This window comes from Rhincodon typus, chromosome 4 (assembly GCF_021869965.1).
Source record: "Rhincodon typus isolate 14 chromosome 4, sRhiTyp1.1, whole genome shotgun sequence".
Taxonomy (NCBI): Eukaryota; Metazoa; Chordata; class Chondrichthyes; order Orectolobiformes; family Rhincodontidae; genus Rhincodon; species Rhincodon typus.
The window spans coordinates 29,456,304-29,483,390 of record NC_063335.1 but is presented as its reverse complement, the minus strand read 5'-3'; the positions used below and the strand labels follow the sequence as shown (position 1 = coordinate 29,483,390).

General features: G+C 38.5%; 1 protein-coding gene across 8 annotated transcripts in view; it reads right to left on the bottom strand.

Moving 5' to 3' along the window:
* Nucleotides 1-1,175: 1,175 nt before the first annotated feature.
* Nucleotides 1,176-27,087, bottom strand: part of cspp1b (centrosome and spindle pole associated protein 1b) — a 123,594-nt gene continuing 97,682 nt past the window's right edge. For 7 of the 8 annotated variants that reach the window (XM_048596275.1, XM_048596269.1, XM_048596270.1 and 4 more), the window contains 9 exons: nt 24,561-24,681; nt 20,931-21,078; nt 20,318-20,461; nt 15,966-16,078; nt 10,638-10,787; nt 9,288-9,434; nt 6,562-6,660; nt 3,101-3,167; nt 1,176-1,228 (listed from right to left, as the gene is read on the bottom strand). In XM_048596275.1, coding sequence (XP_048452232.1) covers nt 1,191-1,228; nt 3,101-3,167; nt 6,562-6,660; nt 9,288-9,434; nt 10,638-10,787; nt 15,966-16,078; nt 20,318-20,461; nt 20,931-21,078; nt 24,561-24,681 — 1,027 coding nt within the window. In that variant the 3' untranslated portion in view covers nt 1,176-1,190. Of the gene's footprint in view, nt 1,229-2,715; nt 2,739-3,100; nt 3,168-6,561; nt 6,661-9,287; nt 9,435-10,637; nt 10,788-15,965; nt 16,079-20,317; nt 20,462-20,930; nt 21,079-24,560; nt 24,682-27,087 lie in introns of those variants that run through there. The other variant, XM_048596274.1, reaches the window with a different exon arrangement.

Here is a 27,087-nt window from a genome sequence, read left to right as displayed (position 1 = left end):
ACACACACACACACACACACACACACACTATCCCCCCACCACACACATACACACACACACACAAAATCCCCACACCACACACACACACATACTATCCCCCCACCACACATACACAAGCCCCCCCTCCCGCGTTCTCTCACACACTCTCTCTAAGTGCCAGTAACCAAGCTCCTATAGAATTTAAACAAGCCTTCACTCCTCCTGTGTGCAAAACCTCTTGTATAAAGGCTAACATTCCGTTCGCTGTCCCAATAACCTGCTTCAGATGTATGTTAGCTTTCAGAGACTTAACAACAAGGACACTTAAATCCCTTTGTACGTCTACACAATCCAAACTCTGACCATTTAAGAAATACTCTGCACATCTGTTTTTCCTATCAAAGTGGCACAATGGCTCAGTGGTTAGCACTGCTGCCTCACCGTGCCAGGGACCCAGGGTCAATTCCACCTTCGGGAAATTGTCTGCGTGGAGTTTGCATATTTTCCCGTGCCTGCATAGGTTTCCATCGAGTGCTCCGGTTTCCTCCCACAATCTAAAGATATGCAGGTTAGGTGCATTGGCCATGCTAAATTGCCCATAGTGTCCAGAGATGTGTGGACTAGCCATGGGAACTGTAGGGTTACAGGGATAGGGGATGGGGAAGATGAGTCCAGTTGGGTTGTTCTTCGGAGAGTTGGTGCGGACTCGTTCGGTCAAATGGCACAGTAGGCAAAGTGGATGACCTCACATTTTCCCACATTATATTTCACCTGCCATGTTCTTGCCCATTCATTGAGACTTTTCAAATCCTGCAAAAGCCCCTTTACATCTTCCTCACAATACATATGCCAACTTAGTTTTTTAATCATCCACAAATTTAGAAATATTACATTTGGTCCTCAACTTCAAATCATTGAAACTTATAGTGAACAGCTGGGGCCCAAGCATTGATCCTTACAGTATCCCAATAGTCACAGCCACAGACCCGAGAATGACCCAGTTTCTCCTAATCTCTGTTTTCTATACATTAGCCAATCATCAATCCATGCCAGTGCGTTACCTTCTATCCCATTTGATTTACTTTTGCTCAGGAGGAGGACTTTATCAAAAGCCTTCTATAAATCTAAGTATACTATGTCCAATGACTTTCCTCTGTCAATTTTGTTTGTAACATCTTCAAAAAACTCAGAGTTCATTAATCCTCAATGTTTCAAAGTTCAGTATCATCCACAAACTTTGGAACTTCCCCTGTTCACAAGGAAAAGCAAATGTCACAATACTATACCCTAAGGACCTCCACTACAAAAGTTCCTCCAACCAAAAAACATCCGAATTGAATTAGCTTTATTGTCACGTGTATTCAAACGAGTACAGTGAAAAGTTGTCACTTACAGCCATTGACCATTATTCTGTTTCCTATTACTCAATCAATTTTGTATCAATGTTGTCACTGTTCCTTTTAATTCACGAGCTGCAACCTTTCTCACAAATCTGTTGAGGCACTATATCAAATGCATCAACAGCATCACCCTTATTAAGCTTTACTGTTACTTTTTCAGAAAAATTCCAAGTTAGTTACAGATGATTTCCCCTTTAGATATTCACGCTGGGATCTTGCTAATCAACTCACCATGTGACGATTAATTCTATACCAAATAATTGTTTCTAGAAGCTTCTCCACCACTAAAGCTGAACTGACTGGATTGTAATTGGTCTTATCCTTGTAACCGGTCTTATCCTTGTAACCTTTTTGAACAAAGGCACAATTCCTAGGATTATCCCCGGGGATCTAGGGAAGACTGAAAATTACGAGCAGTTCCACTCTCACTCTTTCAATATCCCTTGGTCCAATTTTAAATTTATTAACTAAGGAGGTATGACATTTAGATTGACCCAACATGTGGAAGAGGCACGTTGTTTGTGTTTAAATTTATTGAGTGTTTTCTTTGCTTAAAAATGCTGTGAACAGTGAGGAAAACAGATCAATAAATTGTTCACATCAACAAACAAACAAGGTCTGTGTCTTTACGAATCTGGATAGAGGATGGCTCTTGTGACCTAGAGGGTTAAGCTCAGAGAAACACAGTGTCCATGTAAATTAATTGAATATTGAAAGGAGAAAGTACATTTGGGAAATGGGGAAAAGTATGCTTTGGTGAAGAGAGAAAAGAATCAATGACTTAAAGCAGTTTTTGGGAAGTAATGGTATTCCACCTAATTCCACTTACGTTTATTTTAAGATTAAAATGTTATGAATTGTGAAGTAACAAAGTGGTTAATCACTTTAGAAGAAAATGGTGTCTTACAATGAATATAACAGTGATTTGGGGACAGCTCATATTTGTAAGTGCGCACAGTTTAAAATATACGATGAGATAAGATTATTATTTAGAGATCTGGGATAGGAATCCAGAACTTGTTACAAACTCCCTATAAATAAATGTATTAAGTGTCTTTAGGATCAATCTCCTTTCACAAATTCTCATCCAACTGCAGCAGATTGACTAAATCAGTGGTTTTAAATTGGTCCAAAGTTCCTCTGAGGAAAGACACATGCAAAGTATTCATTGAGTACCTCAGCCACATTCTCTGTCTCCATGTAAAAATTCCTTATTTGGTCCCTAATTGGCCCTCCTCCTCCTTTTATGTACTTTAATTATTTATATGCCTGCAGAAGACATATGGATTCCCTTTAAGGCTGGCTATCAGTCTTTTTGTGTACGCTGTCTTTGCTGTTCGAGTTTCTTCATTCACAAACCTGTAAAATTTCCATATTTAGCCTGGTTCTCATTTGTATTATCCGACTGACATCTTACTCTATCTCTTTGGTCTCCAAGGGAAATCTCACTTTTTTTAACCCCCCATCTTTTTCCATCTGCCACAGTTTAACCAATCACATTTAACCAGTGTCACTGCAATATTTTGCTTCCATCTACAAATTCAAATGGATTGAGTAAACATCCAGCAGGATCAAACTACATTTAAGCAAATTTATATTTTTGTGTAATGGGTCTTCTGACTTCTCATTAAACTTGAATCATATATCTAACATCTCTCTATAGTAAAAGTTGCGATATACAGCACAGTAAACAAAATATACATCCATGTGAATGCTTTTACCGAATGCTCGAAGCTGGTTTCGTCTAGCAGGAACTGGTGGTGACTCGGTTCCTGACTGTGGATGATCCTATAAAGTAATATCATTTTTAAGACAATTCAAGATTACAAATTATTCAAAGAAACACATTTTAACATTTTAATTTAGCTCAGTGAAATAGTTACTTAACATGTTTCCAAGTTGTGTTCTTGGTTTTTTCCAATTTTGAGTTGTGGCTTTTATAAGTTTTGGATCTGGTGTTTGTTAGTTTATCAAATTATGAAGTTTTTACTAAAATAATCTTGATAGAATGAGCTCCAGCAGCAATTGCCCTCAGCAGCAGAAGCCTTTACGATTTTATCAAAATAAATTTCACATTTTTTTAAACAGAAAAATGGCACACACTACTTTGGCTATTAATCCTTGACGAATCTTCACAATAAAATTTCTCGTCTTATTTATATCATGGTTATTGCCTGTATGCTCTGTATGTTTCTTTTTTCTTCAATGGTTAAGTTCCAACATTTTTAATCAATAAATGTCCAAAGAAGAATATAATCAATGAGAAAAATCTTTGTTTGCAGTAATTTGCTATCACGTTCTAAATAAAACTTACCTGTTACAGGGTAGTCATAGTTTTAAGTCTCTCTTTTTAAGGTATTTTTGCTTTAAAGTGGCATCTCTCTCATTACAAGTGCTATTCCCCACTTCAACATCTCATTTCCTGATATGGGATGGGATTCATGGGAATATGAATATCTCTGGTGAGGCCAGCATTTACTGCCCATTTCAATTGCCCCTAAGGTGGTGGGAGGTGGTGGGAGGTGGTATGCTGCAGCCCTTAGAGTGTAGGTACACCTAATGGTTTTAGGGAGGCAGATCCTGGATTGGCCCATTGACCCGATTCCTTATGGAATGCAATAATTCCAAGTTTGGATACATAGGTAGATAATAGGTACCAAAACACAACACTTTACATTTATCTAAACTGAACTCTATTTGCCATTCCTATTGGATTTATTACCTAGCAAGGTAGACAACTGTACATCAAGGCTTCTGTTAGAAATTTCTGAACTGTGAGCTTTTTTTAAGCTTATGGGGAACATTTCTGACTTAGAGTAGGTGATCTTTGTTTCTGGTTTTACTTTGATTGGGGCAGTTCTGAGAGGTCCTTGCACAGAAAAGTATACAGTGCACCAGTACAAGATCAATTTTCACAACACAAGAAAAAGGAGCCACAATACACTGTGGCCCATTAAGGCTGCACCAATATTCAATATGATCATAGCTGATTCTGGGTTTCAATTCTATTTTCCCACCTACTCCCCATTGTCCTCGATTCCCTCAGACATCAAAAACCTGCCCATCCCAGTTTATAATGTGTTAAATAATCAAGTCTCAACTGTTCATCTCAATCCCAAATAATCACCATCATCCTGTGACTACACCAGTGTTTTAAATTCCCTGACCAGCAGAAACAATCTCAGTGTCTACTCTATTAAGCTCCTTCAGAATTTTGCACGTTTTAATGAGATCCCATCACATTCTTCCAAACTCCAAAAAATAAAAATCAAATTTACTCAGTCTCTCATCATAGTTTAATTCCCAGGAACTAATTTAGTTAACAAACAAAAATAGAAATTGCTGGAAAATCACAGCAGGTCTGGCAGCCTCTGTGGAGAGAAATCAGAGTTAATGTTTCGGATCCAGTGACCTTTCTTCAGAACTAATTTAGTTCATGTTTGCTGTACTGCCCCTTTTGCAAGTATTTTTTCTAAATGTGAAGGTCAAAACTGCACAAAGTATTCCAGATGCCATCTCAACAAAACTCAAATTCTAAAGAAAATGCTGCTTTACCTTGGTACTCAAATCCCCCAGAAACAAACACCATCTTGCAGTTTCCCCTCCTCATCGCATGCTAGCTTCCTGCATTCTTTGAACAAGCACATCCAAGTCTCTTTGAATATCAACAATTACAAGTTTCACACCTTCCAAAAAAAGGTCTGATGTTTCTCTGATATAACAAGGTGTACAGCTGGATGAACGTAGCAGGCCAAGCAGCAGAGGAGCAGGAAAGCTTACGTTTCGGGTCTGGACCCTTCTTCAGAAAGGGTTTTTTTTTTAACTGAAGAAGGGTCCAAACCCAAAATGTCAGCTTTCCTGCTCGGCCTGCTGTGTTCATCCAGCTCTACACCTTGTTATCTCAGATTCTCCAGCATCGACAGTTCCCACTATCTCTGATGTTTCTCTATTATCTGAACAAAGTGAATAACTTCACACTTCCCTACATTATACTCTATTTGCTATCTTATTACCCATTCATTTAACCCATCTATATGTCTTTTTACATTTTGGGCTAGTTTACTGTTTTAATATATTACTTTTTCCCATTTTATCAACCTTTTTGATTGCCCTTTGCTAGTTTTTAAAATACACATACAACTACTGATGATGATGCCCAAGTGCATGCCCCAGCCATGATGTTATGGAGATGTCGATGTTTTACTGGGGTTGACAAGTCACACAACATCAGGTTATGGTCAAACAGGTTTATTTAAATTCACAAGCTTTCAGAGGACTGCTCCTTTGTCAGGCGACTATATTGTCTGAGTGTTGTTCAACTTCATGCCCTGAGCTACAATTTTCTTTGATTGCACATCGGGAATATTTTGACTTCAGCGTGCAGTCACAAATTCTATAATGTTGCAACTGATTTCATCTTTCCCTCGCAGACACTATCAGCCTGTTTTCAATATCAGAGTACTATTTGACTCCGAGATGAGCTTCCAGTCTCATACCCACTTCATAGCTAAAATTGCTGCAACATTGCCCAATTTAGCCCACCTCCTGCCAAAACTTTCATGCATGGTTTTGTCAGCTCCAGACTCTACTGTTGGAATGCTTTCCATAATATTCACCATAAATTAGCTCAACCAAATTTTGTAATCTACCCTGCAGAAATTTCCATTCATCCATCACTTGTTTTCTTTCACCCACATTGTTTCGTGATTCCCAAAGACTCTCAGTCACCATCTTTGTAACTAGCTACTACTGAGTAACTATTTCAATTTAATTCCATCATGAGAAATTATTTCCCAAATAAAACTATAAATCTAGTGACGGTTATGAATAACTTTCCATTAAATTGGTTAAGGATTCCTACTTTCAATATGAGATTAAATTATCTCTTGTACGGCCTCAACCTTTACATTAATCACAGAGGGAAAGACTTTCATCCGAACACACCAAGTTAGATATCAAATTGAATAGAGCTGAAATAATTTAATTTTAACTTTTATTTCGCTCCCTAAATATCAAAGTTTCTAACAAATCTTCCCAAATTCTGCAATCCTATTTGCGAAATCAAAGTGCATTGGACTACCAGCAAGACTATACAAGAAAATTGGAGACTTGACGTAAATCACTATGCAAAGCACAGTATTAATTATTATTGAACAGAGTAAGAAGAATTGAAATAACTTACCAAGTTTAATTCCTGCAGAGAGCCACTAACAGCAGGCATATCATTTTTCTGAATATCGATCTGTTTCTTGACAGTTGGAATAGGTGGAGAAGGAGGTCTCTGGAATATGGAAATTTTTTTCAACAATTTATTGATTAATTTTTGACAACTTTCTATTCATCAACCTTGACAACATTATTCTTGAAAATCAAAGCTATTAAATGGTACAGTAGACCTTTTGGCCCAATGAGCCTTTACTGGCAAGACAAAGTAAACAGATTAGTCCCATATGTTTAACAATTAAAAAACAGAACATGCCATTCTGCAGACCAGCTTTGCCATAGTAGCTGAAAGGGCAATTTCACCAGATACTTTAGGTGATAAATATTGCCGAACTGAGATCTTCAATTGAAACACAGATCAAGTAAAAAGACTTCATCTTGGCAAAAAGAGAAGTGTGCTATAGAAATGGCTACATGGAGACTTAAAGGGCCTGCCAGCACTCGTTAAACAGACTGTAGAGCATTTTAGTGGCTAATGCTTGTCTCAAATGCCCTTCCCAATACACAGATGTTTGAGTGTTAAAAAGGTTAATGATGTGGATTTTAAACCATAAATTAAAACGCTACTCACCACTTCATGTTCATTTGCTAGCAGGACTTTGAACAGGACCTTAAACCTGTTGGGAGACTTTCTGGGACACTTTCAAGACTTCAACAACATTCTACCAATATATACTCTCAAACCTCTGAGGGTTTTACTAAAAATCACAAGTGCTGTGCTACTCCCTCTTACTGCAGCCACCAGGAGCAAGTGTGTTTTGGCATGACCAACTTGCTAAGAATCCTCTTGGTCTGAACAAAGAAAAAGAAAGAAGCAGAGCATAGCAGTACAAGGTACTGAAGAGTGCAAAATGGGAAGACATGCCGGCATAGCTCATCTTTGTGGTTACATGACATTACATTCCTCTGGCCCCCCTCTACCTAGTTTATCATTGCTGCAGAGAATCTAGGCATCCTCCTTCTAGATCCCAAAGGCATGTTTACATGCTAGCTTCTCTGCCAGCCAGTGCATTTCACAGTGTCTATGTAAAATTGGACAATGCAGACTACATATACCACTGCTGGAAAATTGTATCTAATCCACACCTGAGTGCTAAACCTGTAGTGGTTGGATTTGTTTCAGGCATGTTTCACTCATCATGGTCATCAATCAGCTCAAAAATATTATTTTAATACTGCACCTCTCTAACAAGCCTTATTAGAACAGCACATATTTCAAACCCATTTTCATCCTTTGGTCAAATTAACTAATAATAAAAACTGCTAATAAATTGCGAGCATCTAGACTTCAGTGGGAAATTGCATTGTAAACTTTGGGGAAGAAATTGGGAGCATCTTGGAAAAAATGAAAATTTTGGGTTATCTAAGAAGAGAGATCCCAAGGAGGGAGTGACGGGAGATGGGAGGTAGTAGCAAAGAATTGGGGTTGGGTATGATCACAATAGGTGGAAATTGTAATTGTGTGGAAATGAGCAACTAGGGAACCAGCCCTATAGTCCCTCTAAATTTATACATTATGTGTAGCCTATATACTTAAGAGAGTGGTACCTTTTAAATTACTTGTGCACTATCTTAAAGAGGATGACTTGTGAAGTATCTTTGCAGTAACCTCCCAGCCATGTACACTCAGTTTAGTTGGACCATTGGACCAGGCAATTCAGGGAAAATCCTGTTGCAGCAAGAACATAACAGCCAAAGATGTGCTTCAGACATGGGTAAGGGGCACCTCCCATTTGACCTCATGCAAATCTGCACTTACTACATAATATTTGCAGTTTTAGGAGTCCATGTTAAGCCTGAGAAGCAGCCCAATTTAATCCTATTTTTCAAGAATATGAGATGGAATAACATGATGGTCTTTACTGTGACAGTGCATTTAAGATGCTCATTCTGAACTTCATACTTAATTGTTTGCCAGTGGAAAGGAGATCTAACATTCAGTTAATATAATTGGTGGGGAAACCATCTGGGTAGAATTAAGAAATAGGAAATGGCATAAATGTTGTTGTATATTACAAACCACAAAACAGTGGAGATGAATTTATAATAGAATTTTGTCAGTTGGACAACGTGTTCACGTATTCCTTTGACACTAGCTGTAGTGAATTATCATAGAGGCATTGAAGTTTGTGTGTGGTCTGTGAGTTGGATCATCATCTTTTACAAAGAATTGCCATATTTCATCAATACTTGGAACAAAATCACTGAAAAAGTTGGGAACTGTGTAAAGTTCAAGAATACAATATAACTTGCTATATCTGAATAAAGACTGCAAAAATATTTTCCTCATTATTTTGTTTTAGACAACATCTATGCTAGAAGTTAGAAATCTCAGGAAGTATAATTCAAAATTATCTTCAAGATCATTATGACTTGCCCAAATATATTCCCTACTAGTTGAGAAACCGTACTGGAATTATATTTCTCAGATGCAGTATGGCAGAATACTTTGAATCAGTGCAGTATGGCATCAGTAGAAGGTTCTTGTATATGGGGCCTGTTCTTTTATCAAATCATCATCCCACTCCTTCAATGCTATAGCTGCCACGGTATTAACATGAAGGTAGAGAATTATGCATAAATGTCTATCAATTTTCTCTCTCTGATAAAAAAAAGTTCACTTTCAACATTTCCTTGTCCTTGGAAGATATTTTTAAAAATCTAAGACAGGACAATTTAGTATACCTTCTCCTCTATCCTTGTTGATTGCTCACTCTTGAGTAGCTGTCGAACCATCATCTCCTGTTTATCTTCTTCCTCCTTTCGTTTTTTTTCTGCTATTTTACGACGTTCTTCCGCCAACCGTGCAATTTCTTCATTTTTAATTCTTTGCTGGGGATGCATGTAAAATATTAAATTAAAACATTTAAAAGTTGCTTGAATGATGTTGCATAGCCTTCTTCCACCAATTTTTTGGTCTCAAATTTTAGATATTTCTCATAAGCAGGAGCCACTGACTTTGAAAATATCTTTATTAATATTCATAAGTAGCTTTTGTTTCAGCAACATGTCCAGGATGACAAAACTGATTCATTAGTTACTAACTTCGACCTACTATGATTATGCCATTCCTCAAAGATTTTATTAAGTAAGAGCACACTTGATGCTTACTTAGTCCATTTCAGCCACCTTAACTAATTCTCCCAAAACAGCAAGGCTATCTGTACTTGCTATTATACTCGGTAAAACTAACATTTTCTGATGGTAGCAAATGCATAAATCAGAAGTTGCTGACTAGTGTGATATTTTGGTCCTTCACAGACACTATACTTGCAGTCTTTGCCAATGGAATCTGCATGGATATCATGGTTATGACTAGAACCCAGAAGAATAGCCCATTATAATTTCTCCCAAAGACCTGGGAATCTTCGGCCCAGCTCTATCAGGAATAACTGAATTTTTAAAAATGCATAATATTTCATAAGTATTGAGCAACCTTGCCAACGCTGAAAAACACATCTAATGAAGATAAGGTCTCTTTCCTCAGAAGTAAATTCACATGCATATTTTTAAAAACGTATTGTGTTTTGCTTTTAAATGTCTAACATATAGTATACATTTCACTTCCTATATAAAGATATAAATGTAATTTACACTTCCAGCTTTTTATTCCTATTTTGCTACCTGTGAAGGTTTTCCAGTCTAGTTGAACAGTTTGTTATTTACTTGGCTTGAAAATGCTACAAATGTAATCTGGAACATTCCAAATTCCAACACTTTGAAACACATTGCTATAGATTGCTGTGGAGGTCTAGTGCACTATCTTAAAGGGGATCTTAAATCTATGTCTTTATCACATAGATTGGTTCTTGGTCAGTAAGAGGGTCACGGGATATGGGGATAAGGCAGGAGAATGTCTGTCTACTTTCACTGACTGCTGAACATGGACGCACAAACATGGATAATAACATTTAATCCGCAACACAATATATTAAGAACAAGGAAAGCAATGGCCTACTGGTAATATCGCTAAACTACTAATCCAGGGACCTGGGTTTGAATTCTCCCATGGCAGATTTGAAAGCAGAAGAATACCTCTTCTTCTTTACGGCGTTTCTTTTCTTGCTCTTCTTCAAGCTCTTTTGCAATTCGTGCCCTCTGTTCAGCTAGGCGTTTCTCTTCTTGTTGCTCTTCAAGTTTACATCTTTCACGTTCTTCCTCTGCCTTGCGTCGCTTCTCTTCAATCTGGAATACATTTTTAAAAACTAAATGAAAGCTCTTAAGTTATATTTTTTTTTGTTTAAACAAATCCCTATATTCCCCAACGAGGGGGTGGGGAGAAAATAAAATCACTCTAAAGGATGTTGTCCCTTAAATTTTCAAACTGATCATTTGATCGTTTCAACTTTGCTGCATCAAACATTCACTCATATTAATCAAATCTTCAATTCTTTGATTAATTTATCACAGGAACTAAAATATTCAGTTTTATTTCTGCTTTACAAGCAGAAAACTAATTTACACAGACATAACAACCAAATATAAAAACCACAGGGTGAAGGACATTCACATAAACTTACAAATGTCTAACTTTATTTCCTGAAAAATAGAGATAAAGATTTGTTCATTCTTAAAATATTTTCTGAATTTAATCAATTTCAGAAACTGAAACAAAAGAATCTCAAGTATTCTCCAAATGTTACGCACTTTCATAGCAAATAGCAAAACCTGTAATAATAATCCCCCTTACCTAAAACGAATATACTCTGCCTTTAACATTCCTCTCCGGACTTATGGTGTAATGAGGAAAGTTAATACTCAATTTGGGTTTTGTGGCAGGTTCAGTGACCATTTTCAGTTATAGGAGTTGTAAACTGCAAACTAGCTTCCCCAAACTACCCCTTACAGATTATCTTCAAAAATCTTAACTAGCAATCAAATCTACTGAAGTTGCAAGCAAGCAGTCAAGTTTACAATGTATTCAAGTTTCAACACCACTTCTAATTTATCCATTAAAGAGAAGCAGCTTCTCTGCGGCATTAACCTTTCAGATAAACATTCATCAATCTAATTTGTTTGCTTAAAAAGCCAAAGAAATATGGATGCTATAAACCAGAAACAAAAACAGAAATTGCTGGAAAAACTCAGCAGGTTTGGCAGCATTTGTGGAGAGATTCAGAAGGATGGTCACTGGACCCGAAATGTTAATTGCTTTATCACCACAGATGCTGTCAGACCTGCTGAGTCTTTCCAGCTATTTCTGTTTTTGTTTCTAATTTTATTTACTTCTTGTTAAAATGAAGAGTGGGGGATATCCATATTTAAAGAGAGATTAGCAAATTAGCATTTGTTGCACATTTCTTTATCTAATTCCCTGGCTGACAAAAATTGCCTCAGGAAGTTGGAGCATACTTGTGTTTCATAGAGATCAATTTATGAATCAAAGCAGAATTCATGGTATAGTATTAGTAACATATCGACTTAGAGCAATCATCAGGTTGTTTTAAGATATCAGTCTTTGGTAGTCCCTTGGGATCGGCATAGAACGTTCAGACCCGGAGGTGATTAAATATCCAACACTGGAGGGGAGATTGGTGGTGTTTGATGAGGGAATGGGTGGGGTGCTCAGGTTTTCGCACTCTACTTCCACTGTTTGCACTTGGCCTCTACCCAGAAAGGCTCAAAATGATTGGCATCTTCTTAGACTTCGCCTATTTGGGTGATCTTGGGCAAGAGATTCTTACCAATCAGTGAGGAGGTTACATTTCTCAGGGAGGTTTTGAAAACATCCTTGAAGCACTTCATCTATTCTCTTGATAACCACGCGATGTGATGAAAGTCAGTGTAGGCAGTCTGTCTGGGGAGTCTTGTGTTGTGTAGGTGGATGATATAACCCATACAATGCAGCTAACTGACAGGAACTAATGCCTCAATGCTGGAGTTGATGTCCTCTCTAATGTGAGAGAGGACACTGACATTGGAGCATCTATCCTGCACTGAATTTGTAGAATATTGTAGAGGTAGAGGTTTTGTTGGTGATATATCTGTAAGAATGTACACTATCCATGCATCCAACACAGAGGAGGGCAAGTAGTACTGCTGACCTGCAGACCACAAGTTTGGTGGCATCACTTTTCCTCCGATAACTGAAGGCTGCACTAGCACACTGGAAGTGATGCTGAGTTTTGTTGTTGATGTCCTCCCTTGCTAAGGAGGAGGCTCCTGAGATGTAATAACTGATCCACATTGCACATTGGCTCACCATGGATCTTGACAGTCAGGGAGCAAAATTGCAGAGGGAGTAGGCTGATAGAGGATCTTAAACAGAAGTTGCTGGAGAAGCTCAGCTGGTCTGGCAGCATCTGTGAAGAAAAACAAGTCTGAATGTTCTGAGGAAGGGTCACCGGACCTAAAACGTTACCCTTGAATTTTTCTTCACAGGTGCTGAACTTCTGCAGAAGCCAAATTTAAAGAGAATATTCCATAATCCTTTCAGGTTGTGAAAGTCAAAGATATACCTGAGGTAATAGAAAGCCATATAGAGATTGCTGCTGCCTTCTGCACTTATCTTGGGGTTGTCCTACTGTAAATATTATGTCCACTGTGCTTCTTCACACTGCGTTGTGACTCAGAAGTTCGTCAGCAAATGTAAGGAAGCAATTGAAGAGGATTCTTGCACTGATCTTCCCCATAATTGTAAATCAGGTTAATCTTCATTTTTAAAGATGATCACAATTACAGCATCAGATCTCCTGGCTTACTCTCCTCGTACCAGATGAGGTCACATATATGAATCAAAAGTGCCTCCCCATTGTTGGATGGACTTGCAATCTGATGTTGGCCTAGGTTGTGCTGAAATGGTAGCAAGTAACGTTGTGAGATGAGGTCAAGAGTAGTCACATCAAGGACTAAGTCTTACTTGAGGAGATCATCAAAGTGCTCCTGTCAATGAGCACTGACTGCCTCGGCATCCTTGGAACATAGGAATTAGGAGAGGGAGGAGGCAATTCAGCTCTTCAAGCCCACTCCGCTATTTAACATGATCGTAGTTGATCTTATCCTGGTCTCAACTCCATTTTCCTGCATGCTCCCACAGCCCTTCATCTTGTTCTTCTTCAGAAACACACCTATTCCTTCTTGAATATGTTGATTGATTCTGCCTCCTCTGCTTTCTGGGGCAGTGAGTTCCACAAATTCATAACCCTCTGAAAGAAATAGTTTCTCCTCATCTCAGTTTTGAACATACCTCTTCTCACTCTACATCTATCACCTCTTGTTCAAGACTGTCTCACAACTTGATAGTACCACTCCATTCTTAGTCTCAGTGGAATATGTGCTTGGCTAGTAGATGGTCTTGACTGCACTAAAGAAACCACATGTCATGGCTGACATCAACTGATGTTTGTTTTCCTACATTTTCCTTGCCACTCTGTCTGCCATTTTGGCCCACTATCCTCCTCATTCTCCTTTCTGTCCCTGCTGTTTCTGCTCTGTTCCAGGGCCCATTGTCCCTCTTTTACGTTCCTGAAGTTTCTCCTTCTCGGATTTGGACTAAGATTCCAGAGGTAGTGTATAATTATCCTTAGATCAAATGGAGAGAGTTCTCGAATCAAAATTTTACAAATATCAGGAAATGGTAAATTATTTATAGTGGGTAGTGGATGTGTTACTCTTTGATCCTAGGTACATCTCCATCTAAATGTCAAGTGAAATGCAGCAGCTCCATAATCAATACAAGACGTTTGGCAGTCAGTAACTCAGTTGGCCGAACAGCTGGCTTGTAATGCAGTGACGCCAACACAGTGGGTTCAATTCCCACACTGGCTGAGGCTATCATGAAAGTGCGCCTTCTCAACCTCGCTGCTTGCCTGAGGCATGGTAACCTCACCACCAGTCACCTCTCTCTATGACAGAGCAGTCCTATGATCATGTGAGACAATGGCGACTTTACCTTTACAAGTTTACTAACATGGCACACAGTAAACTGAGTTTTAACAAAAGTAGTTCCAGCTCAAGAATGGAATGCATTGGACAGCAATTTTTGACCTACTGGCTCCTTTGCAGCACAAAAGGCACACAAGAGGAACAAAAGAAGGCACCTGCGAAGACCTTTCAGGTAACAATATGGTTTAGGATATTCTGATACCACTTATACCAGAAGAAGCAATAGGCACAAGCCATAGCTGTGGAAACTTGACTCAACTTTACAGCCTAAAAAGTTGTGTTTGTGCATCACCCTAAATAGTCAAAAAGATACTGCATACTTAACAAACATTATTGTCTAAAACCGTATGCATAATAGGTGAAAAACTAATGCTGTGTTCCGTACTGCAAAAAACCAGATCAAACTCTGTTCCGAAACCAACCAAAATTAAACAACTACAGCAATAATTTATGTCAATTCACAAATGCTTGCAACACATAATTTTGTCCTCAAATAACCTCTGGGTGGAAGGGAAAGGGTAAACAGGAGCCCTGATTCATGATTGTCCCATAATTCTATAGCTGCAAGATTGTCTGAAAATACTAAATGGTCCATTAAATTGTTGTTGGGTTGATGAATGAACCTATTCGAGCTATGTGGAAGATGCATAAATGAGGAAAATAGTAACTTTGGATATGTCCTAAATTAACTGCTCAAATAGATCAAAGGTAGTTTTGTATTAATTTTTTTACATAAAAACACAACATTTTGTTTTTTCAGGAGTAAAATGGTTTTAAATGATGTGTCTAGATTATAGCTGAACACATCAGTCTGGATGTACTGAAGTTTCAAACCAAATGAAAAAAAATCTATACTACTTCAGTCCTAATATGAAGTTGTTAAGAAATTCAAGTCCTAGTTTGACACAAGGAGATTGTTAACAATTAACTTAGCCACACAGATCAAAAACATCTCAGTCCTAATTTCGAGTCTATGATATGTTAAGTAACAAAAGCAGCAATGCAGGTGGTGAGACTGGGCACAGGATCAGACTGAGAGCAAATCAAAAACAACCTGGGTTTTAATTCTTATCATTGTCTAACGCGCCACAGCTTAAATATGTACATGTGTATCTCATACAAGAGTAGAATCTGGGTTTGGTACTGAAGTGCATCAGTGCACCATAACTCACCCTTAACATTCATATTGGAACAAAACCCAGTTACATGAAGTACAGAGGGCAAATTACAAACAAGGCCTGTAACTCATGAAGAAATCAAGGTCTTCAGGAATAGAGAAGGAAGAAAACTGGTAAGAAAACGTCAATATATTCAATTATATTCTACTTAATATCAGCAGTAGCTTCTCTTGTATTGTGTGCAACTGTCAGAAGACACCCTTGACTACTTATCCAGATTAAGCAGAACAATGATAGTTTGAAATGAAGCAGGAAAGCGTAATAGTTCAATAGTGTACAAAAAAATTTCAACTGTATTTACTTGTAAGCGTAGGTACTCTTTGTACTTCTGCTGCTCATTAACTTTTTTTTCAAATTCTGGTTCACAGACAGGATTTCCATGGGAAAGTTGTGTTGTATTTGCAAGTGTAAATCCTACAAAAAAAGAAAAATACTAAAATGACTAAATGACTCACCTTCAAAACATCTGGAAACAGTTAAAATAAGTGAACAAATGATCTGAATCATTTAAATTGATCAAGGTATTTGACTTACATCAAAAAAGTCAGTCTTTGGAACTTTGAAATCATCTGAAGCCTACATAGAATCAAAGATGATAGGAGCAGGAATAGGCCATTAGACACCTCAAGCCTGCTCTGTCATTCAATATAATAATGGCTGATCATTGAACTCAATACCTTAATCCTGTCCTTCCCCCATAACCCTTGTTCCCTTTAGCCACAAGAGTTATATCTACCACCTCCTTGAAAACACTATTTGATTTCATTTGTTTGATTTATTGTCAGATGTACCTAAGCACAGTGAAAAGCTTTGTTTACGAGCAGTACAGGCAGGTCATAGTAAGCAAGAACATACAAATCATAGGGTGGAAAAGAAAACTAGACAGAGGCATACAAGTTACATCACACAGGGTCACGCTCGGCAAGATCAACATTAGCAAGATCAGCAATATTTGAAGTTACAGAGTCCATTCATTAGTCAAATAGGGCAGGGAAGTAGCTATTTTTGAACCTGCTGGTGCGTGTGTTCAAGCTTCTGTATCTTCTACCTGACGGAAGAGGTTGTAGGATGTTGGCAGCCTTTCCGTGGCCATGGGCCGTGTAAATGGAGTCCATGGATGCAAGGTTGGCTTCTGTGATGGTCTGCGCTATGCAACAAACTTCTGTAGTTTCCTATGGTCCTGGGAAGAGCAATTGCCATACCAGGCCGTTATGCACCCGGACGGTATCCTTTCAATGGTGTATCTGTGAAAGTGGTCCGGGTCCTTATGGACATGCCAAATTTCCTGAGCTGCCTGAGGAATAACAGGCGCTGTTCTGCCTTCTTGACCATCACATCTACATGCGAAGTTCAGGAGAGGTTGTTGGTTATCATCACTCCTAGTAACGTAATGCTCTCCATCTTCTCAACCTCAGCTCCGTTGATGTAGATAGGGGCATGTTCTCCTCCGTTCTTTCTGAAGTCAATGATCAGTTCTTTAGTTTTGTCAATGTTGAGAGAGATTGTTCCCATTGCACCATGTCGCCAAGCCCTCTATCTCCTTTCAGTGTTCTGAACTCATTGTTGTTTGAAACCCATCTACCATGGTGGTGTTGTCAGCAAACTGGTTGATGGCATTCATTCAGAATTTGGCAACAGAGTCGTGGGTGTACAGGGAGTGCAGTAGGGGGCTGAGAACACATTACTGGGGGGGCTCCCGTGTTGACTGTCATCATGGAGGAGGTGCGGTTGTCTATCTTCATGGACTGTGATCTGTGGTCAGAAAGCTGAGGATCTCATTGCAGAGGGCAGAGCCAAGACCTAGGTCTCAGAGGTTTGAGATCAGTCTGGAGGGGTTAATGGTGTTGAAGGCAGAGCTGTAGTCAACGAGCAGGAGTCTGACATAGGTGTCCTTGTTGTCCAGATGTTTCAGGGATGAGTGCAGGGCTAGGGAAATGGCATCTGCTGTGGGTCTGTAATGTCAGTAGGCAAATTATAGAGGATCGAGGTAGGCTGGAAGACTAGAGGTTGATGTGGGCCATGACCAGCCCTTTGAAGTACTTCATGATTACGCAGGTCAGAACAACTGGGCGGTAGTCATTAACACACATTGCATATGCTTTCTTAGGTACTGGGGTGATGGTGGTCTCCTTGAAGCAGGTGGGGACTTCAGCTTAAAGGACGAAGAGGCTGAAGATGTCGGTGAATACCTCCACCAGTTAGTCCACACAGGATCTAAGTGCTCAGCCAGGGACACTGCCCAGGCCTGTTGCTTTCCTTGGGTTGACTCCCAGAAAGACCAATCTGACGTCTGCAATGGTGACAGTGTTCAAGGGCGCATCCGGGGCTGTCAGGACAGGTGACACCACACCAAACCAAGTGTAGAAAGCATCAAGTACAACAGGGAGGATGTGTCTTTGCCCGCTATCTTGCTCTGCTTCATTTTGTATGCCATAACGTTGTTTAGGCCTTTCCACAGGCGGAAGGAGTCTGTATGGTTGGTTTGGGTCTCCAACTTGGTCCGATACTGCCTATTGGCATCCCTCATGGCTTTGTGGATGGATTTTCTATACAGGTCTGGGTCGTCTGACATGAATGCTGCGTGTCTGGTCTGGGAGTGGTTTTCCTGGTACATCCAAGGTTTCTGGTTGGGGAACGCCCAGATTGACTTCGTTGGTACACAGTCCTCCACGCATTTGCTAATGAAGTCTGTGACAGTGGTGGCATACTCGTCTCGGTTTTCTGCTCAGTACCTGAATAAGGTCCAGTCCACCGATTCCAAGCAGCCCCAGAGACGGTCTTCCGTTGCCTCGGATCCTCCCATTTCGGCTTCTGCGTGAAACTGGGAGGAGGAACACAGTGCTGTGATTTAATTTTCTGATGTTTTGGCCTCAACCACTTTCTGTGGTAGTGAATTCCACAGGCTGACCACTCTCTGGTGAAGAAATTTCTCCTCATCTCAGCCCTAAAAGGTTTATCCCACACCCTTAGAATACGACCACTGGTTCAAGACTCCCAAATCATTGGGAACATCCTTCCTGCATCTAACCTGTCTAATCCTTTTAGAATTTTATAGATTCCCCCCTCATTCTTTTAAACTCCAGTGAATACAATTCTAAACAATTCAATCACTAGTTGATGGTATATAAATCGTAGATGACTATATAAACGTGAAAAAGTTTATTTTGTTCGTTCAATGCTGTGGAAACTTGTAGCTTTTAACTGTTAGTAGGTGTCTGGAATTTTAAACCTTGTCTACTTCAAAGAAGTACATTCAAAATACAGATGTAGTGGTTATGATGCAACGTGTGTGATTATGCATATTAGATATATATCATTTATTTTAGATATATATCATTTATTTTAGAGTTTTGGATTTTGAACTAGTAGCATGCGGACTTTGCTTTAGGTGTATAAGTGAGTTTAATAATTAACTTGTCAGTCTTGCTGGATCCATGATTTCTTTTAGACCAGTATAAGAGCGTATGGTCCTGGAATGTTAATGGTGATCTGTTTCCATCGAAAGAGGTTTTCACTCAGTGAGAATAAACATTGAAAAGCATTAGCTTGCTTTCAGTTTGGAAGAATCAGGAATTCATTTTTCCTTCTGCTCAGGCCAGAACCCATAGATTGGAAGCTTTTGGATTCAGTTTGCATAAGTTCTGGCTTAGATGTGAGAACAGTTTCTGGCGCAGAAATAAGTTGGATCTGAACAGTTAGGGAGTAGGTTACCTCAGTAAAGAACCACCCACACCTTTGAAATCGAACATCGCCACATTTGACAATGCATAAAATACTTGCTGCGTTCATTATGACACATTTTGACATGATAGAAAATATTACATTGCAATTTAGTTGCAAATTCACTATTCAAGGGTCTCTGCCCATAACACATAATTTTAGACTTTGACTCGAGATACTTTCTCACAGTATGTGCCTTTGACCATTACTATAGACACAACATTGTTCCTTACACAACCAATGTGTTGCCTTAATTTGCTGAACAGCTAGCTAATTTGTAGCAAGGTTAGGTTTGTCCTGAGATGTCACTAGTCAATTTCAGATTGCTGCAGAACAACCACTTTGCTTAACCATATTATAACTTTAATCTGTAGATGGTTAGGTGAAAAACATGATGCTCTCTCTCATTAATGGATTGTCATCAATGTGGTTCTCCTTCAGCGCTGCACTCCAATGTTAGTCTAGGTTAAGTTCTCAAATCTTTGAGCTGGCCTTGAAACAAAGAGGCCACAACATTTTATGAAGTAAGTAGTTTTGCTGCAAGGATCAAACACAGGACCCATCCCCTGCATGGATGGAAAGCAGGACCCTGGGTAGCATTTTATATGCAGTGGTCAGTTAAGAGACGTTGCAGGACTGCAGTCCAATTAAGGCAGAAGGCACATCTCCAAAAGCTGTCAGTCCTTCACTGGAGTTAAGAACTCAGCAGCACAACCAACCAGAGCAAGAACAAGAAGGACATCAGAGTAATGAGATCAGAAAACCGTAAAGGTAAATCTTCCTTTTGCTGCTCCCCAATGACTACTTATGCCAGTAGAACAGAATAGGGATAGAGAATATTTAGGAATTTTAAAAAAAAGGAAGTCTCCCTACCACAAAAAGTGAATCTTACATTCACATTTATTTTCAATTATTACTAGCACATGGAATTACCTTGGATTTTCTCTTGAGATGCATTAGCATCTGGTCTGGTTAAATTTGGGTTACGAGAACCCACAGCTTTAGAATCCCGATTTCCTTGAGGAGGATAATCCCTGTACGCATCTTCATTCTGCTTATGCATTTTCTTTAGATCGGCTGTACGATAACACCAAATAATTAAAATAAATCATTTCAGAATATAGTAAAGCAGAATCATGAATTATAGATTTGCCTCACAACTTTAACTGAAAATCAATTAAAGATGGAGTTATTAACTTTCACCTCTTGAACCTGTTTGAATCCAGTTCAAACTGAAGGAATACAAGACTCCATTCAGTTGCATGGGAAACTTTACACCAATTTTTCAAGGGTGTACACCTACTTATCCATATATAATTCAGCAATGTCACTCAAAGCTACATGCTGCTATTTTTCAAAATCTGCAGTAAAATTAGTTTCCTGCGTAGATTAAGGCATTTTATTAGACAAAGTGTAGGAAGTGAGAGATTTGAGATGGGCAATGCCAGGGCGTTTATATGAGATGGCCCAGTTCACCAATACTTCATGATTATATGCCTCAGCTTATACAGCACAAAGCTGCACCAAGAAAAAACAGAATTCATACTGAGAAGATTTCCTTCTGCATCCCTTAGAGGTGCACCACCACCTCCTCTTCCCCATGGATTGTAAATTCTCATTTCCTCTTCAAGTTTTGCATCATATCTCTCCTTCTCTTCCTTTTCTTTTCTCTTCCTCTCTTCCCTTTCTTGCATCTGTATAAATATGTATCAAGCATTTAATAATTGTCTAATTTTATTTTTTTAGAACAGCTAAACACAAATTATAAACAGGAACAGTACTTTTTGAAATTTGCAATTGTGAAAAAAGAGGGCAAATATATGAAACGTGAGTTAAGGACAATCATTTAAAAAAATGCTGTACTTACTACACAAACTACAAACTTTTCGTAAAGTTAAGTTTGTTAACGTGATGAAGTGCTTAAGGTTTACTCCCAGAAACAATATTCCAACGCAGAGCTATCAATTGACAGATAACTGCCACTGGGCGGTAGCTCCTTGTGTAAGTCAGCTCATTAACTAACTCAATTTTGAAATTTCTATGTCAACCTAAGGGAATGCAGAGAGAGAGAGAGAGAGAGAGACAGTCCTCAAGGAGAGGTATGCCGAGTTTGTAATTCAGTTCATTTGGGAACCCGTTTGAGGGGAAAGAGGTGCTTTTATCTCCTACGTTTTGTCAGCCAACCTCTAGAAGTCACGAGGTACTTCCCAAAAATAGAGGCAGTGGCAAGAGTTTGAAGAGGTGGGTGGGGACTGGTGAATGTATCTCTGCATTCAGAGCATTCCAAAGGACACCAAAGTGTGATGTAACAACAGCAAAAGCAAGGACTCGCTCATTCAGAACATTTTCTCTTTTATCTAAATTAGGGAATTTTAATTTGGGCCAAGTATTATATTAATTTAAGTAACAATAACAAACAAGATTAGAAGCATTTATAAAATTTTAATTTTAAAAGTAATTGATTCATTATTTTAAACACAAGGATGGCAAAGTAGATTTGATGCAGCTGAAGTATGCACAACAGATTTGTCTGCAGTAAGCACCTGCATTTTGCAGAATATTGAGCTCAAACTTAATAAGTTGGAAACTGAGCCTCAGAGCATCTGATGCATCAGGGACGAGGAAAGTTAGCTAAAATCTTATTCCATAAGGCAGTCACACCCCTTTAGGCTCAGTTCTTTTGATTTGGTCCATGGTCAAGGAGTAATTTGTGACCTTTAAGCAGGACAGCAGGTATAGAGTTAGAAGGTAGGAAAGAGGTTCTGCATTAAGAATATGAGCAGCTAGGGGCTAAACTAAAACACAAACCTCAAAAGGTAATAATCTTCTCGATTATTTTCTGAGACACAAGAAAATTGGCACTTCTTGAACCTGGAATCAGAAGCGGTCTCCCGGCCTGGCGTAGGGGTCTTTCGGCAGCCTGTGGCAATCTTTCAGCCTGGCATGGCCTTAACATGGACTTCCAGGCTCAACATGATTCCAGAGTGGTGTCCTGGCCTCGAAAGCACGGTCTGGAGTCAAGGCCCGGTACAGACTGGAGGCTAGATGCCGGCGTGAACTGGGTTGGAAGGATTGTTGTTCTGAACTATTTATTTCTCTATTTTCTAATTTATTCCTGAGATCTGTAATGCTAAACTTTTTATTTCTTTAAGTTTTTATTCTAAGAACTTATACTGAAGAATCTGTAACTTGGTATCTTATAAATAAGATGGCGCTTTGAGTGGCGATCTGTAAACCTTTCACTGTACTCATTTGAGTACATGTGGCATTAAAGCTAATTCAAATTCAAATACCATTCTTGCCCTATTCTATAGGAAAGATGTTGTTAAACTTGAGAGGGTACAGAAAAGATTTGCAAGAATGTTGCTGGGACTGGGCGATTTGAACTAGAGGGACAGGCTGCATAGGCTGGGGCATTTATTCCCTGAAGCATGGAGACTGAGGGGTAACCTTACAGTGATTTATAATATTATGAGGGCTATGAATATGGCGAATAGCCAAGGTCTTTTTTTCCCAGGGTCAGGGAGTCTAAAACTAGAGGACATAGATTTAAGATGGGAGGGAACAGATTTTAAAAAGGACCTGAGGGGTTACATTTTCATGCAGAGGGTGGTGTATGTATGGAATGAGCTGCCAGAGGAAGTGGTGGAGGCGAGTACAATTACAACATTTAAAAGGCACCTGGATGGGTATATGAATGGGAAAGGTTTAGAGAGATATGGGCCAAATGGGACTAGGTCAGATTGGAATGTCTGGCCAGCGCGGATGAGTTGGCGTGAAGAATCTGTTTCCATGCTGTATGACTCTATGAGGTCAAAATGACTAAAGATAACTGAGAAAACAGATTAAAAGAGGGACAAAAGAGAAACAATCTAAAACTTAAGATATTTACTCATTCTCAGCTAAGATATTCCAATGTGAAAAACTCTGAAAAGGATGAATCATCTGGGGCTAAGAAAATTAAAAGACAGCACAATAATGCAAAGATTAGCAACAGATCAAAAAATTTAGTCTAATTTTAGAAATCAGCAAGAGACACTACTCTTGCAGCCATGGTATTTAAATGGGTGGTCAAGTTAAGTTTCTGGTTACTGCTAACTCCCAAGATATCGCTGATGGTGGGGAATTAGTCATGACACTGAACACAAGGGAGGAAAAGTCAGTTTGTGTCTTGTTGGAGATGGTCATTGCTTGGCATTTGTGTCACAAATGTAACTTGCCATTCATTAGTTGTATGCAAGCAAATGCTGTTTTAGCATTTGATGCATCGTGAATTCAATCATTGGCAAATATTCCCATTTCTGACCCTATGTTAGACAGAGATCATCAATGAAACAGCTGAGCAAGAATGGATCTACAATACTTGCATGCCTGAGGATGTCTTGCAGTGATCCCTTGTAGGTCTGCAAAGACCACAATCATCTGTCTTTGTGCTAGACATCAAGCAAGAGATACAGCAGGTGGCTGATGCAATACTGCCCATTGAACGCTACTATCCAAAATTAATTTCTGTTCCAATTATTTTCCCTTTATGAGGTTAGAGGGCTATAAAGCACTTGTACAATGCTTTGACTCATTTTTACTTTGAGAGTCAAAATAACTTAATTAATTAAAGGCATTTATTGCACCTTGGCCATATATTTGTCTATCTAACTTTTAATATGTATAGTAGTAAGAATGTTTTTTATTTATATTTGCTTCATTCTGATTTCTGGTGAACGTGTCGCTTTTACTAGGTTGCATGTGATTCTGGCTAACATGATGAATCTATTATTGATAATGGGACTTCAGTGGCTACAACTTTTACTTATGCTTTACTGGTCTATATCCCTTCATTCATTCTGACACATTCATCATTGTTTTGGCACTGGGAAGAATTGAAATGATCTAAAATGCAACCACTTGTATCCTATTCTGCACTAAATCACACGGGTTCCATCACATTCTACCACTCAAAATATTAAATTCAGATTTGAGAATTACATTACATTCTACAGCTAAAAATTAATTTTTGTCTTCAGCACCACAATGTACTGCTTTTGGCGAGTAGGATAACACAAATAAAAACGTGTGTTTTTGTCAATTGTCCTAAAATTTTCTACCAAATCACATGTACTAAATTGAACCAAAAACTATCAAATTAACAGACATTTTTTTAAAATTATGTGCATTTTACCTGCTTTTTCAGAGAGTCCTGGTAACTTTGTGTACTTTCTTTTGATAAAACTTTTTTTTGTTCTGGTAGAGATCCAGCAGCTATGTTTCTGACATTAGTAGCATCATGTGCATTTGTTGTACTGCAAAACAAATTAAGGCTTAATGTTGTGTTTGTCTGTTAAACTCTCAAACTTCTACCTAAATTTCACAAGATGATAATATTCAACTTGACAGTTAGCAACTTTGGAAAAGTAATTTTATCTCATTATACGTAGCATCAGATTAATACTTTACCATTCAATAAGTGAATACAGTTGTATCAGACTATCGAATAAAATGATCTTTCTAAACTATGTGCCAAGGCAGACAGTACCTTCAAGTTCAATGCAACTACAATGGACAGCAGTAATTTAAAGTACAAATTATTACATATTGTCCCTGTCACACTACTTTTGATTTATCTTTGGGAGGCAGGAACAAAGATGTAATTAAGCATCTTGTATAAATTGCAAGATAGACAGTACAAAGATCAAAGTAATACATTTTAAAAACAAAATTTGAGAGTGTGGGGATGGAACTGATGGAAGTAAATTTAAGAAAAGTACCAACAAAAAGTAGAATAACAATGGAAAATGTTTGGGGTTGTGGGGGTGAATAGAATTCAGACATGTTCTAAAAAATAAGAACAAACTAGTTAAGAATGAGATTCTATGGTCATGTAAAGATGCGAAGATAAAAGTAAATCCAAAGAAAATACATACACAAAATACAGAAATAACAGAGGACAAGATGGTAAAAAAGAATATTTAGCAAAGACTGACAGTTAGAAACCAAAAGTGCAAATCTGAAATTAAAACATTAAAAAATACAAAAGTGGAGTGGCAGTATTAATCAAATAAATAATCAATAAATAGTTCAGAGGATTAAAGACAAAATCTATTTGGCTAGAATGAAGGAACAACATGAAACCTAATATGCTACTGGGGGTGTGTACACTAGGTCAGTACTTCCCAAACATTTTCCCGCCGTAAGGCAATTTTGAGACTTGTTTGAAAATTGTTGCAACTTCTCAGTGAGAGTTGAGAAAGCAGTCCTAGTAGAGAGGAGGCAAAGTTGTTGCAAGTTGGTCAGCTCCCTGGCAGCAAATACTGCATCAGACCTCATGCAATTTCAGCTTGCAACACAATTTAGGGTCCTGGCCACCACTTTGAGAAGCTCTGCTATAAGCTGCCAAACACTGTAAAGGAAATAGAGTAGGGAGGTAAAGAGACAAAGGAATTCCTGAAATATGCAGACAAGGATGTTCCCAATCCAAGGACAAAGGAAGCAGTGCTGGATCTGGTTCTGTGGAACAGCTAGAGCAGCATTTATTTGAATACTATTGATAATATCTTTACATTTATAACAGTTAAGGAAAAGGAGCAAACAAATGTAAAAGCATACAACTGGATGAAAAAGATGTGACCAAGATGGATTGGAATAAAAATTGATAGACAGAATAACAACTGAATACTGGTAAACTTCAAACATCTCCAGTAAGGAATTGGCACATTATCACAAGGAGGGAAAGAACAACAAAAGCCCTCTGGATGACTAAAGATAGTAAGAACTTAATAACACAGGGAAGGCAGGCTAATGACACCTCGGACAATTAACTATACTCAAGGTCAAGATGGACAGATTTTTACTCAGTAATGGAATCAAGGGTTATGGGGAAAAGGCAGATATGTGGAGTTGACAATTATCAGATCAGTGATCATCTCATTGAACAGCGGAGCAGACTCAATGGGCTAAATAGCTATTTCTGCTTCTATGTCTAGGGTATTGTAATTATAAACACAGAACTAAGCTGAGTACAGAAAGTACTGAGAACTGAAAAAGGAAACAAGAGGGTTAAGGAGAGAGTAAGAGAACAGATTGGTGACTAACATAAATGCAAATGCAAAAGTATAAGTATGTAAAAACAAAACTGTAATGAAAGGAAGAAATGGGACCAATTAGTGATGATAATGCAATCCTCTTATGGAGGCATAGAGTGCAACTATAACACTAAATTAGTACTGTCCATCTCTGTTCACTAAATAATTAAGGTTAGTGGCGATATCATAGTAAATGCGATGAGGGCAGGGGGAGGAAATAGAGAAATTAGAAAGGATCAGAATAGAAGAATGGCAAATTAGGTAACCTTTCAATCCAAATGGGATCCATCCTAGATTTCTAATGAAAGAGTGGGAATTATAGATGTTCTGGCCAAAATGGGCAAGTCTTAATATTAGTGTACAGGCTACTGGCGAGACCAAAATGGAGGTATTTTGTACAGTTTTGATCATCTTATCTAAGGAAGCATATACTTGCATTGGAAACAGTTCAGAAAAGGTTCACCTAGCTGAGTCTTGACATGAAGGATTGTTTCATTAGGAAAGAATGTGCCGATAATCAACGGAGTTTAGAAGGGATGATCTAATTGAAACATTTAAGGTTTTAAGTAACTGACCTCCTCATTCCCCAAAACTCGTCCACCATTAAAAAACACAAGTCAGGAGTAT